At 41.0% G+C, this 12,156-nt stretch overlaps 3 protein-coding genes across 3 annotated transcripts in view; 1 reads left to right on the top strand and 2 right to left on the bottom strand.

The window, feature by feature from the left end:
- LOC120773381 (protein sprint) overlaps positions 1 to 2,768 on the bottom strand; it is a 389,939-nt gene extending 387,171 nt beyond the window's left edge. The window contains exon 1 of the mRNA XM_040102210.1: positions 2,361 to 2,768. Within this exon, the coding sequence (XP_039958144.1) occupies positions 2,361 to 2,677 (317 nt within the window). The 5' untranslated portion in view covers positions 2,678 to 2,768. The remainder of the gene's footprint in view (positions 1 to 2,360) is intronic.
- Positions 2,683 to 4,219, bottom strand: LOC120774661 (uncharacterized protein DDB_G0271670-like). Its single transcript, XM_040104389.1, has 3 exons — positions 4,019 to 4,219; positions 2,795 to 3,661; positions 2,683 to 2,688 (listed from the first exon to the last, which is right to left on the bottom strand). Exons 1-3 carry the CDS (start codon positions 4,217 to 4,219, stop codon positions 2,683 to 2,685), a joined length of 1,074 nt encoding a protein of 357 aa, XP_039960323.1.
- Positions 4,220 to 8,504: 4,285 nt separating this feature from the next.
- LOC120773382 (N-acetylgalactosaminyltransferase 4-like) lies at positions 8,505 to 11,761 on the top strand. Its single transcript, XM_040102212.1, has 3 exons — positions 8,505 to 9,133; positions 10,159 to 10,930; positions 10,995 to 11,761. Exons 1-3 carry the CDS (start codon positions 8,568 to 8,570, stop codon positions 11,661 to 11,663), a joined length of 2,007 nt encoding a protein of 668 aa, XP_039958146.1. The 5' UTR covers positions 8,505 to 8,567; the 3' UTR covers positions 11,664 to 11,761.
- The last annotated feature ends 395 nt before the right edge of the window (positions 11,762 to 12,156 follow it).

Below are 12,156 nucleotides of genomic sequence, written 5' to 3'. Positions count from 1 at the left end.
GTTCGTGTTGCACGTACGGTACATGCGAGTATGCAGGAGTATGCAGGCAGTGAAGTGCCTTCAAGCAGCCGGACACGTTGACAGGATTCAACAGTTTAATTGGAAGATTTGCACATTTTTGCTGTGGAGAACTTTAAGTCACTTGGCCATAAAGATATTGCAGAGCCAAAATGCTATAATGCCGGAATGCACAGTCTTTTAAATTCGTATCTTGAATGTTATTTCCGTTGCTGGGATTTAGCAGGCAATAATAAAGTGTGCCCTGAGGCTAAAAATATATTTTTATACACAATAAAATTTATGGATTATGGAGGATGTACAGAAATGATAATATTTGTTTGACACTTTGCTATTTTTGGTGCACACATACATCTGGCAGGTTAAAATATTATTTATGAGAAAAGCTTCAAAAAATAGCTTGGCGGTGAAGCTCGATACATTCACTGTATACTACATTTTTCTATTATTTTTCAAAATAGTTTTGAGTTAGAAAAAATAAACTTTTTTCGACCTGTAATCGTCTTCGCTTGCCATCTTATCATATCCACGGTCAATAAGTGAAAGGAACTCGTCATTAAAACCGTCAAAAATCGCAAACAAATATTCAGAGTTCTTTGCTTTAGCTTCTTTTAGTTAATCGATATCAAAGACACAGTCTATTTCCTCATAAACTATATCTATGTCATTCTAAACGAACACAAAGTCTGGCCTAATATAGTTGATATGGTAGACGTTCACTACTTTCTCTAAAGCTTATCAAAATATTCCAAAACACATATGGTTTATAGGTCGATACTTCAACTACAGTTACGCTATATACTTTAGTTGAAAATCGAAGTTATCACTCCCATATTACTAATATTTCTATTCCTCGGAATATGAGGTTCCAGCATAAATTGAATGGAGAACTTCTGCCCAGACTTTTACGATCATCTTTCCATCTTATCTCAAAATATTTATTGTAACTACTATCACAATAAATACGTGTGAATTGATCCTTTTCAGGCATAGAGTTTTATTTACGGTTAGGTTAGGTTAATCTGATAGGCCAATGAGCCACGCATATACCATTTTGGTCTTTTGCGATACCAGATGGAGTTCAGTTGCTAGTTTATTTACTGTTAAGTCTGGACTGATTTCAAAATTTACCGATTGCCCAAGGCATACAAGTATTTTTGTATCTGATCAAATCGCTAACCGTGACTAACCCAACTGCGTCACCGCTTGAAAGATGATTCTCTTAATGCCAGGTTCTCCATACAAACTGGTACGAAAAATTAGCTGGCCAATGCAGAACTTAAAAATTGGATGAATTGACCATCTCCTGAGACAACTTTTTGATAACTTTACGGCTTCAAAAGTAGAAAAACTCTATAACAGCTTGTCACTCTAATCTCATTTCAGAAAACGAAGAAAATAATTGAGAAGTCAGGAATAACATACAAAAACTCCCTGAACCTATCAAAAATCTGCTTAGGTGCTCTATTTTCATTTCCGCTATTTCATCTGGATATCTAAAAGTATGAGATCCGATGTGTTTTCTACTCGATCTGGCGAAGTACTGAGATGTTTTTATCTCATCTTCTGCCATACAGCTGAAGCAGTTCGGATTCGGTAAGATATTCAATCTTACCGCAAGAATCCGAGTCAGTTAATGTCCATTGAGAGGCAGCGCTTGCTAAAAATGAGTACTTCTCTAGACCTCGTACGATTTACCCTGGGCTAGAAGGACCTTGCGACTGGACAGCTATTTGTAATTTATCAACACTTGCTGAGCAGGTCTGAGGCCCAACAGTCTAGTAGTGAGTCACAAGAAGTCAGCGGAGCTCCTAGTTGTTCCTATTAAACAGTTATTGAGCCTGAAGTACCTGTCCTAGCAAGCTCATCTGCTTACAGTTTCTGCAATAACGCTGTGGTCAGATACCCAAAACCAGAGCGTACTATTCAATGGACTAAATGTTTTTCGCAAAAAAATTATTTCGACTTTGGAAGGAAGGAAGAAGGTAAAAAAATTATTTCGACTTTAGAAGGAGTCGCCTTGTGGCGGTTTGGTTTGAAAATTTCTGGAGTTTGTTATTAACCACTAAGTCTTTAAAAGTATTTTTTGTAACAGAGCGAGACAGGAGATTACTAATTTTTATCAGAATATTTTTTCTTTTCTTCGGAAATGAAATGGTATCGGTAGGATATTTTACTCTGCAACTACCCACTCAATCCGTAGATGAACCCTTTTTTAAGGAGTATAGCTCGTTGAATTTCACAACACGCTTCCATATCAAAATCAAAGTTTAAACCAAACCAGCCGCGGACTAAATGTACTTAGCATATATGAAATAATGAAACTATGCACTGGTACTCACCCAAAAAATATTGTCGCTGGCTGCAACCAATTCAACCGGAATGCGTCGCTGCCGCCACCACTTGTCCCATATCCATCGACGCGTGTATAGTCCATCACTTGCGCCGTCGTGAGTGTTGTAACACTGGTTGTAGTTGCTGCGCTTGCCACACCAAGACGTGCGGAAGCGCCATACGGACCACCACCGCTAATAGCACTTCCGCTTGACGCGTCGGAACCACCTAAATGTGTCATCCTACTGACCGCGTCTTGTTTGCTGGCTGCCAGCGACGTGGAAGCGCCCGTTATAGCGCTTGTTTTTGCTGCTGCTGTATGCATAACGGCTATTGCTTTTGTGGCGCGTTGTTGTTGCAACAATTGTACTTGCAACCTTTGCGGCTGCTGCAACTGTTTGTGCTGATACGACCACAAAGGCAGTTTTTCTATGCGACGCACCTCGGCGGACAGACCACTGCAATGCGTTGCAACAGCAGCGGCGTCGTCATCAGCAAGTGGCACAACATTTCCGGCTGTTGCCGCCGATTCGCATCCGCTGTACCTGGTATCGCCGCCACCGGCGGTCATTTGGTGTCCAACGCTAGTCGTCGTGGAGCTCGCGGCAGTGACTGTGGACGTGTGCAACCTGTTTGTGGCATGTGGATTGTGGCGCTGCTGATAACGCGTTGTGCTGTTGGTTATTGTGGTTGTTGTTGTTGTTTGGGTTTTAGCTGCCTTCGAGGAGGAGGCTGTGGCGGTTAACGTAGTTGTGCCAATTGCTGTTTTAGTTGTTGTTGCAGTGCGATTTTTCGCTTGATTGCAAGCATTTGCCGCCGAGGCGCAACAACGATGCGTTTGCGCTGGCTTATGTTGCTGTTGTTGTTGGTTGTGGTATTGATAGCGATTATAACGTTGCGGTATGGAGGATGTAGCTGCCGTTGTGGTTGTTATTGTTGTTGTGGCCGCAGCTGGTATTACTTGCACTTTGGCTGCTTGCTTAGACTGCTGTTGCAGTTGTTGTTGTCGCTTCTCCGGTTGCACGTGCGTTGTTTGGCGTTGTGCATTTGCCGCTTGCTGCTGGCCAAATTGATTACTGTGGTTGCTCCGCAAAGCGCTGTGCAGATAGCCGGTTGTTGTCTGCCCGGTGGCACTACCCGCATTGCCGCCACCACCTGCGCCGCCAACAGTTAACGGTGATGAGGCAGTTAATGAGTTGGAAGCACTGCGCTGATGTAAATGATGTGTGGGCGGCAGTAGTCTCGACCCTGGCGATGAGCGCAGGTCATTGAGCATAATATCCAAGTCCGTTGCCAGCGAGCTGAGCAGCTAAAAGAGAACAGTAGTGTTGGAAAATTAGTATTGTTGCAAATTGAGGTACTTAAATATAATAGTAGTATTAGGCAAGCGTTAATGCTTAGTGGTATTAAGGTGAAGTTAGTAAATATATTCAACAATATTTGCCTAGCTTGAAGATTTCTGAATCTAACTAATAAGTAGTATAAATTAAGAAATCTGGAATAAATGAGTAGATTTGTAGGTGGGTAGGGTGGCTATCTGATGACGCACCTACGTCTAAAGGATTTCTATTGCGAAGAAAGCGGTATTAAAATCCACTCACTCTACTACGTCGATTCTGCACCACACTGTGTCCCTGACGAAGTTCATCAATACAAAAAGTTTTACTTGTGCAACCTTCGAGATGTTTTCAAGGAACCCTTGACAGCTATTTGTGGTTCTTTTTCTATCGCTTAATAGATATTCCATAATCAGCTCTTCTCGCTCACATGTCTGGCAATTCGACAATGATCTGTTAACACTACTGCTACACTTCTTACGCCATTTCTTTTGAATTTCGATTGACGGCTTGTGCGGCCCATATTCCATTCATGACAAATTTGCCTGCTTGTTGAGCAAGTTAGGTATCGACTCTTTTGGGTCTCAGTTATATTTATAGTATAACAAGTTTGTCGATTAAATATCGAACATATATTATATATTATACATATGTACATTCCCTCTTTATTGGAGTGTAATTGTAGGGTAGTGCCTGCCTGGCTAATTCTTCTGCTTCATAGTTGCCAGGAATATCACAGTGTTCTGGTACATATTACAGCATTATCTTGAAAAAGAATGTCAGATCCACTAAGAGAAAAAGTATTCTTTTAGTATCAAATTCTAAGAGACGTCGGTGATTTCAAAGCCATTTGGTTATCCGTATATCTATATATATATAAATCTTCTGACCGTGTGTTTGTAATTGAACTGTTCCTAAACGGCTGCACCGATTTTGATGAAATTTTTTGTGTGTGTTCAAGGAGATTCGAGAATGGTTTAGATTCAATTTGGTCAACTGGAAAATGTTTTTTTAAATTAATTTTTCATTTTTAATCAATTGTTAATTTTGGAATGTTTGACCGGTAGATTGCGCTACCATCGCAGTATCCAATATTCAAACCTTAAATTGGCGTAAGCGTGCACTAAACGAAACGATGAAAAAGTAAAACGCGACATTTGTTGACAAGTTTTCATAACGTGGACAGAGTTGTTCGCTCTTAAGTAATAAATTGGGTGATTCAATACATCTATGGGTAGCTATAACATTTTTTTCATACCTGCTAACTATTGGAGGAGGTATCTTGACAGGCAATCTAAAATTGCAAAAGATCTGGCATAAAAAAATAGCGGCATAACTGAAGTGTTGATAAAAAGGTCTATTAAAATTTGAGATATACAGAAATTTTTTTGAAGCATTGCAAGACTGATGCCATAATCTTGCCAGCCGATTTTTTTGTCTTTCCACGCTTGAGAACCGTTTCTTAATATGCAGTCCACCAGGCTGACAATCGATTGGACTCGATTGATTTCACTGATGCACAGCCCAAATTCAATAGTATTTTAACCCCAAAAACCAATTCTTTCTTAACGCACGAAATGCTTTTTGATTCATTTTTGTTTCTTCATCAAAAATGCGATTATTCCTTGACTAATACTTATGATCCAACTAATAGAAATCATATATGTAGATGGTATTAGTAGTACTACCTATTTATCAGCCACAGTAAAACATGGGCGGGTCCTCTAGTATATAAATAAATTTCTTGTTGTAAGCACATTCTTTATCAGAACAAGAAGGGTTTTCATTGCTGCTATCTCCGCTTGGAAAACACTGCACTGGTCTGATAGTCGGAGGCGATTCTGGTATCTAATTTTAATAAAAGAACACCAACTCCTACTCAATGATCCACTTAGAACTCATTGGAGTAATACCTATCCCCGTGTGAGTCAGCGTCCGAATTTAAGTTTAATTACAAAGGATAATGATAATAAGGTTTGTAGCATAAAAAAATAGAACTAAAAAAAGAAGCTTATATCATTCGCCAACAGGCATAATGCAATAGGAATAGCATAACAACTGGTTATACCACTTTAAAGACTAATTCGTAAGCTGTATTGTGTTGAATTTAGCTGGATAATTTTGTTTTTGGCAGCACAAGTTAATTTTGAGACAAGATAGTGGGGCATAACAAGCAAGCGAGAGGTGAGTACAAAACGAATAATCATAGGAATTTTAATAATAGATCGCTTTTATTATACTTTTTTTGGTAGAATTTTATTAAAATTTTTTGGAAGATTCAAACTCAGGAAGCACGGCTGCGGTGATCGTCGAAACAGTTGAGATTGAGGAAATAAAGACTTATGAAACTCGAACATACATAATATGCTGTGAGTTTTCACTGTATGTTTAAGTAAACTCCTGCAGTTCAGAAAAGATCAAAAATCAAAATAATTGAACATTGGCGACCATATCTGAATCATCAAATCTCTGGCTATAAATGGATGACTTGAGAGTTACTTTTATACAGGGCACTCGAAGTGTAATCAATTAACAAAGCCATAAATTCGGTTTGGAAAATAATTTTTATTTATTTTAAAGTGCAAAATGTGTGACAATAATCATAAATTCAGGACCAATTCACTTTTCCTCGATATTACCATCTTTCGCCTTAACTATGGCTTTGAGACGGTCAAAAACGGACAATGGCTTTCTTCAGCGTCTCGAGACTGGTGTATTTTTTACTTCGGACCTTGCTCTCCAAAATGGCCCAGAGAGAATAATCCATTGGATTCACATCTGGTGAATTCGAGAGCCATTGTGTGGGCGTAATGAAGTTCAAAACGTTGTTTTTCAGCCATTCTTGTTTCACTCGCGCTTTGTGAGACGGTGCTGAGTCTTGTTGAAACGTCCATGGTTTGCGACCGAAATGTTTGTTTGCCCACGGCTTCAAAGCAGCCTCCAGAACACTTTCCCGATAATATGTCGCATTTACTATGACGTCGGGCTCGATGAAAACAATTGGAGAGCGCCCATCTGCAGTGACAGCGCCTCAAACCATTATTTGTGGCGGGTGCTGCCTCCGGGTGGAAAACCGGTGACTTAGATTCTCGTATGAACGGTCGGTCAAGCAAACCCTATCGTTTTGAGAGTTTACAAATTGCTCAATTGGAAAAATGTTTTCGTCAGAAAACACAATGTTCGGAATTTGACTGTTTTCGGCCAAGCGAAGCAACTGCTTCGCTCTCGCAAGTCTTACTTGTTGCTGCTTCGGTGTGAGATCATGGGTCTTTTGGAACTTGTAAGACTTGACCTTCAGCTCATTTTTCAATATGCGTCAGATGCTGCGGTCGGATATTTTCATTAAGGTGTTTGAGCTCACGAACAATTGCTGGCTGTGATTTTCCAGCTAAATATAAAGCAATCACACTATTACGTTTGAATTCCATCGCTGATCACTTTTTTTTGCGCTCACTTTTGACAAAACGCTTTTGTACACTTGTGAACAATACTACGAACTGTCATTCAACAAATTTATAAACAGCTGATTCCAGTGTGACAGCTGCGCGAACGGTCTGAAGTTGGTTAGTGCCGGACCCTGTATGTGCTTTCTCAGCTCCTCGTCGATCTAGGCACAAGTGAAGACTATAAATTTTTGACGTTAATAAGAATACTATACATATTATAGTCAAAAAAAAAAAAAAAACAATAACCCATTTGACTTCTATACAAGCTTTCTAGTATCAACTAACTAACTCCATCGCAATAAAATTAGTTATCTGTTAAAATTTTAGAGATTTTATGCTTAATTTTGTAAACTCGCTTCGATGGAATAAGAATATTATCATTCCATATTTAAGTATCACTTCAGTTCATATCCAGTGTGATTTTATAACATTGAATCGACAAGACTGTAGTAGAGAAAATCCAGTGATAATTACAAAATTAACCAAAGAATATGGTAAGAACGGTCTGTAATGACCCTTTGACCCTTCGTCAAGTCAGATTTTGGCCTGGCCCACTGGATACCCTACGACGAAAGCAAATAAGAGTTCATAACTCAACACATCCAGAGTTTATTATTTTTTTAAGCCCTCTACCTTCTCTACAGGCGTTCTTTGCTTATTTAGCGTTTTGAAAGCCAAAAATTCGCAAACTTAGTTCGTATTGGGTTAGTTCGTTCTTAGTTGATTCATAACAGCTGTCCTTTAACTAAGATTTCGCGAAAAAAGCTCGATGTTAAGACAATCATAAAGCCGTTTCATAACTGGCTTTGATGAGCTTAGAGGCTACTAAAATGGCAAAAGCATTACAGCTTAGAACATAGAATCGCGCCGTATAAATTTCTGCATTTTCTTTTCTGCAGCTTGTTTATGGTGTACTAAGTATGTTCAAGTACTACTTCGACCGACCTCGTCTGCTATCTATTGTCTTGAATATCTAACTGTTATACTTGTTATATACAAGTTAACACTATAATTTGAAAGTATTTTAATAATTTTGTCAATGTTTACACTCCGCAAGCCGTCTTTTTGCAACTTTTTAGCAGAGCTCTGCGCAAGCACACGCACACACATATCTTCGTTGCCTTATCATTTAAACAGCTTGTCAAAACACAAACACACCGTGTTGACTGCACTCAATTTAATTGAAAAGTGCTGAAATAGTACATAGCACTATACTTAAATAACTAGTTCACAGTTATCAGCGAGTCAATCAACCCAAAGATCTAACGATATTTTAGCTTGGCAGTGAACGCACAGAGAAAGATGTTAGCAGTTGCAAAGCGTGCGTCGCGGGGTCCAATACCGTCTTACTCCTCGAGCGAGTGGTTGAAATTTTTTTTTATATACATACATATATCATCTATCGGGGTCAAAGTCAAAGTTGCATTACAAGATGGTGAAAATGCGGCGACGCCAAGTGAAGCGCATGATGAACAAGCTGATCTACTTCATAGTCTCAATAATATTGCTGTCCTTCTTCACCACAATGCTGGTAGAGCGCCGACTGCGCAATGTTGATGATCCCACCACGGTCGCAACGGATTTCAATGGCGATCCCGTTACGCCAGAAGTACCACGTGTGCGCATACGCACGCACCGCCCGCCGAAGCCACCGGTACAAGAACGCATGGCGATGCCAATACATGAGGCGGTTGATGACAGAGCGTCGGTTGATGCCAGTGCGGCAGCGAGCGGCAAATCTGAGGAAGTGACAAAAATTGTGAAGGGAATATTTACAGTACCCGAAGCCGTGGGTGAGAAGAAAGATTGGGAGGATTCGGAACAGATGGAACGTGATGCGAAGCGCAAAGGTTTGGGTGAACATGGTGTAGCAGCATATGTAAATGACGAAAGTCTAAAGGAGCTGGAGAAGGAAATGTCGCTGGACAATGGCTTCAACGCCTTACTATCGGACCTCATATCAGTAAATAGATCGGTGCCAGATGTCAGGCATGAAGAGTAAGTATGGTGGTTTCGCAGCTGTTTCTGTAGCTTACTTCGTCTTTTTATTTGCTAAGGCCCAACTGAAGTTTGAGCGCGAACTTAGGAATATTTTACTGTTAGGCTATTTGTGTAAACTTCAGATTGGTAGCAGTTGGGTGAGGCTCTTAAGTTATAGGTTACGTTTACGAACTTTTGTCTATTCCCTCTGTTTTGTTTGGTACTTTTGGCATTTCTTCTACTTGCGATCTTTTGGTCTGTTTCGGTGGGGTCTTTCGATTCCACGTCAACACGTAACCTTTTCGCTGTAGAGATCCAACTCGTACCATTTTATACCCACTGTAAGGTATTTAGTTCAGCCGCTTCAACCTGGACACAGATGCTGCCCAGTAAGCTGCTCATTTAGAGCTAGACGCTTCTGGGATTTTACTTCTGTTGCTTTCGTCGGGGACTGCTTATTAAATATTCGCAGCTAGCCTGCATGTCTGGAGGCCGTTCAACTACTCGCCACCTGCTCGCCCTTACAGTATGGATTTTTGGATCTTTTGAGTGTATGCGGTGAAGTTTTTCGATCCAGCTTTACTTTAGTGAAATTCGACATATTGTTAGAGCTTACCCAAAGGATTATAAACAGAAATTTTGATATATGAACATTATTAAATTTAGTATGTGTCTAACTCATCCTTGAACCATTTATCCGACCTGATGAAGTTCTGGACCAGTCAGCTGAATTTCTTAAGGGACTAAATAACTTCTAAACTTCCTGAATTCATCAGGTTTTCTTTTGCTTTAAGCATCCCAATAATCTCGGTCCAACATTGTACTTTGGCCGATTTCAAAAACTTTCAAATCTTTGAGTTTTTCTAATTGATCTCACATTCTTTATACATAAGTAGTAATATTCAGTAACTGAATCTGTACTGGTATTGTAGGCCTCCACTTGAAGAACTTTGTTTTGCATCATGCCCAAACAATAACTCTCGTTATTTTGTCAGCGGACTATTTTTATAACTCGGATTATATTAACTTCTTCATTCAAATAGCTGCCGTCACAGACCTTACCTCGCCAAGTTGCCCTTGACCAGCATAGTCTTACCGTTCTATAACGAACACATCACGGTGCTACAGCGCTCACTGCACAGCATCGTCAACCGCACGCCCCGTGAATTGTTGAAAGAAATCATCATCGTTGACGACAACAGCGACCGTGAGTATCTTAAAACCGAGCTTGAAGAATATTTGTCGGAACACTTCGGCAATCTGGTTAAAATCGTACGCTTGCCCGAGCGTTCAGGCCTGATAACCGCGCGCTTAGCAGGTGCACGCGCAGCCACCGGCGATGTTATAGTCTTCTTCGACTCGCACATCGAGTGCAATTACAATTGGCTACCGCCACTGATCGAACCGATCGCGGTTAACTACAAAATTTCAACTTGTCCGATTGTGGACATTATTCATCATAGCGACTTTGAATATCGCGGCGAACAGGAGCAGAGTTCACGTGGTGCTTTCGATTGGAAATTTCGCTATAAACAAATAGATCTACTGCCGGAACAATTACTGAACAAGACAGCGCCTACGGCAAATCCCATTATGATGGGTGGACTGTTCGCGATAAGTCGACAATTCTTCTGGGAGTTAGGTGGCTATGATGAGGGCTTAGATATCTGGGGCGCTGAACAGTATGAGCTCAGCTTAAAGATTTGGATGTGCGGCGGCATGCTTTTCGATGTGCCGTGTTCGCGTGTGGCGCACGTCTTTCGTGGACCGATGAAGTCACGACCAAGTCCGCGCAAACACAACTTTTTTGGAAAGGTGCTTTATGTCGAAATACATTCAGTTATACAGTTATTCAACCCGTATGCGTTTTTACTTACAGAATTGCAAGCGCGTTGCCGAAGTATGGCTGGACGAGTACAAAAAGTACATCTACATGCGCAACACAGAGGAGTACGCAGCCATCGATGCTGGAGATTTAACGGCGCAACGCGCTGTGCGCGAACGCCTCAACTGCAAGCCCTTTAAGTGGTTCTTAGAAGAAGTAGCGCCTGATATGTTGTTGAAGTATCCACCCGACTTTCCGCCAACTTATGCCTCGGGCGCAATACAAAGCGCCGCCTATCCACACTTCTGCCTTGATACTATGAATAGAAAAAGCGAAGAAGCTGTGGGTCTCTTCTACTGCGCTGACAATAAAACACATCCGCACAGCAATCAAGACTGGGAGTTAAGTTTTTCGCGCGATTTGCGGCATCGCGACAGCGAAATGTGTTTGGACGTGCAGTCGATGCAAGAAAACGCGACAGTTTGGATGTGGCCCTGCCACGAGCAGGGTGGCAACCAGTTCTTCTTTTATGATCGCGAACATCAGTGGCTGGTAAAAGGCCAAAGTGGACACATGTGCCTAGAGGCGTTTGTTGAAGGCGAAGAGCATGCAGTCTATGCGAATATGTGCGACAACTCCAATCCGCGCATGAAGTGGATCTTCGGCATGGTCAATGACACCGCACTGGACGCCTTCCACGAGCAGCTGCCGCTCAACGCCTAATACTTGAATTGTATTCTTAACTATGTTAATATATTTAAATGTCTACATCTAGCTTATAAATGTCATGAGTCCGTGCGTCTTCCCAGTTGCTGCCACTTCTTTCCACATATGTGCATACATATGTATGTATGGGTGTATGTAATTAACAATGTTTCGTACACGCCTTTATCAAATTCATTTAAAATAAATAATTCTTTTTCGTTTCCATTTTTATTAAATTGTTATGATTATGTAAAGAAATGTTTGCCGCGCGCTTTGACGCGCGCCGCTACGGCTTGTAACGCCGTTGGCCTAACTTGTTGTACGAGGCGTTCGCCACCACTAAACGCTGTCCAAACGATGACTTGCGAGTAATTAATTGCAGCGCTTAACAGGCTAAATTAATCTTTCTGCACTCGTCAACTACAGCGGCCGCAACTTGCAACAACTCTATAAGTGCGCCGCCAACCAGCGCGCAAGTGTAAAGTCATATGTTGCGCGAGCTATCAGTTTG

Source organism: Bactrocera tryoni, chromosome 4, assembly GCF_016617805.1.
Source record: "Bactrocera tryoni isolate S06 chromosome 4, CSIRO_BtryS06_freeze2, whole genome shotgun sequence".
Taxonomy (NCBI): Eukaryota; Metazoa; Arthropoda; class Insecta; order Diptera; family Tephritidae; genus Bactrocera; species Bactrocera tryoni.
Note: the sequence above shows the minus strand (reverse complement) of the source record. Positions and strands in the feature narration are given on the sequence as shown.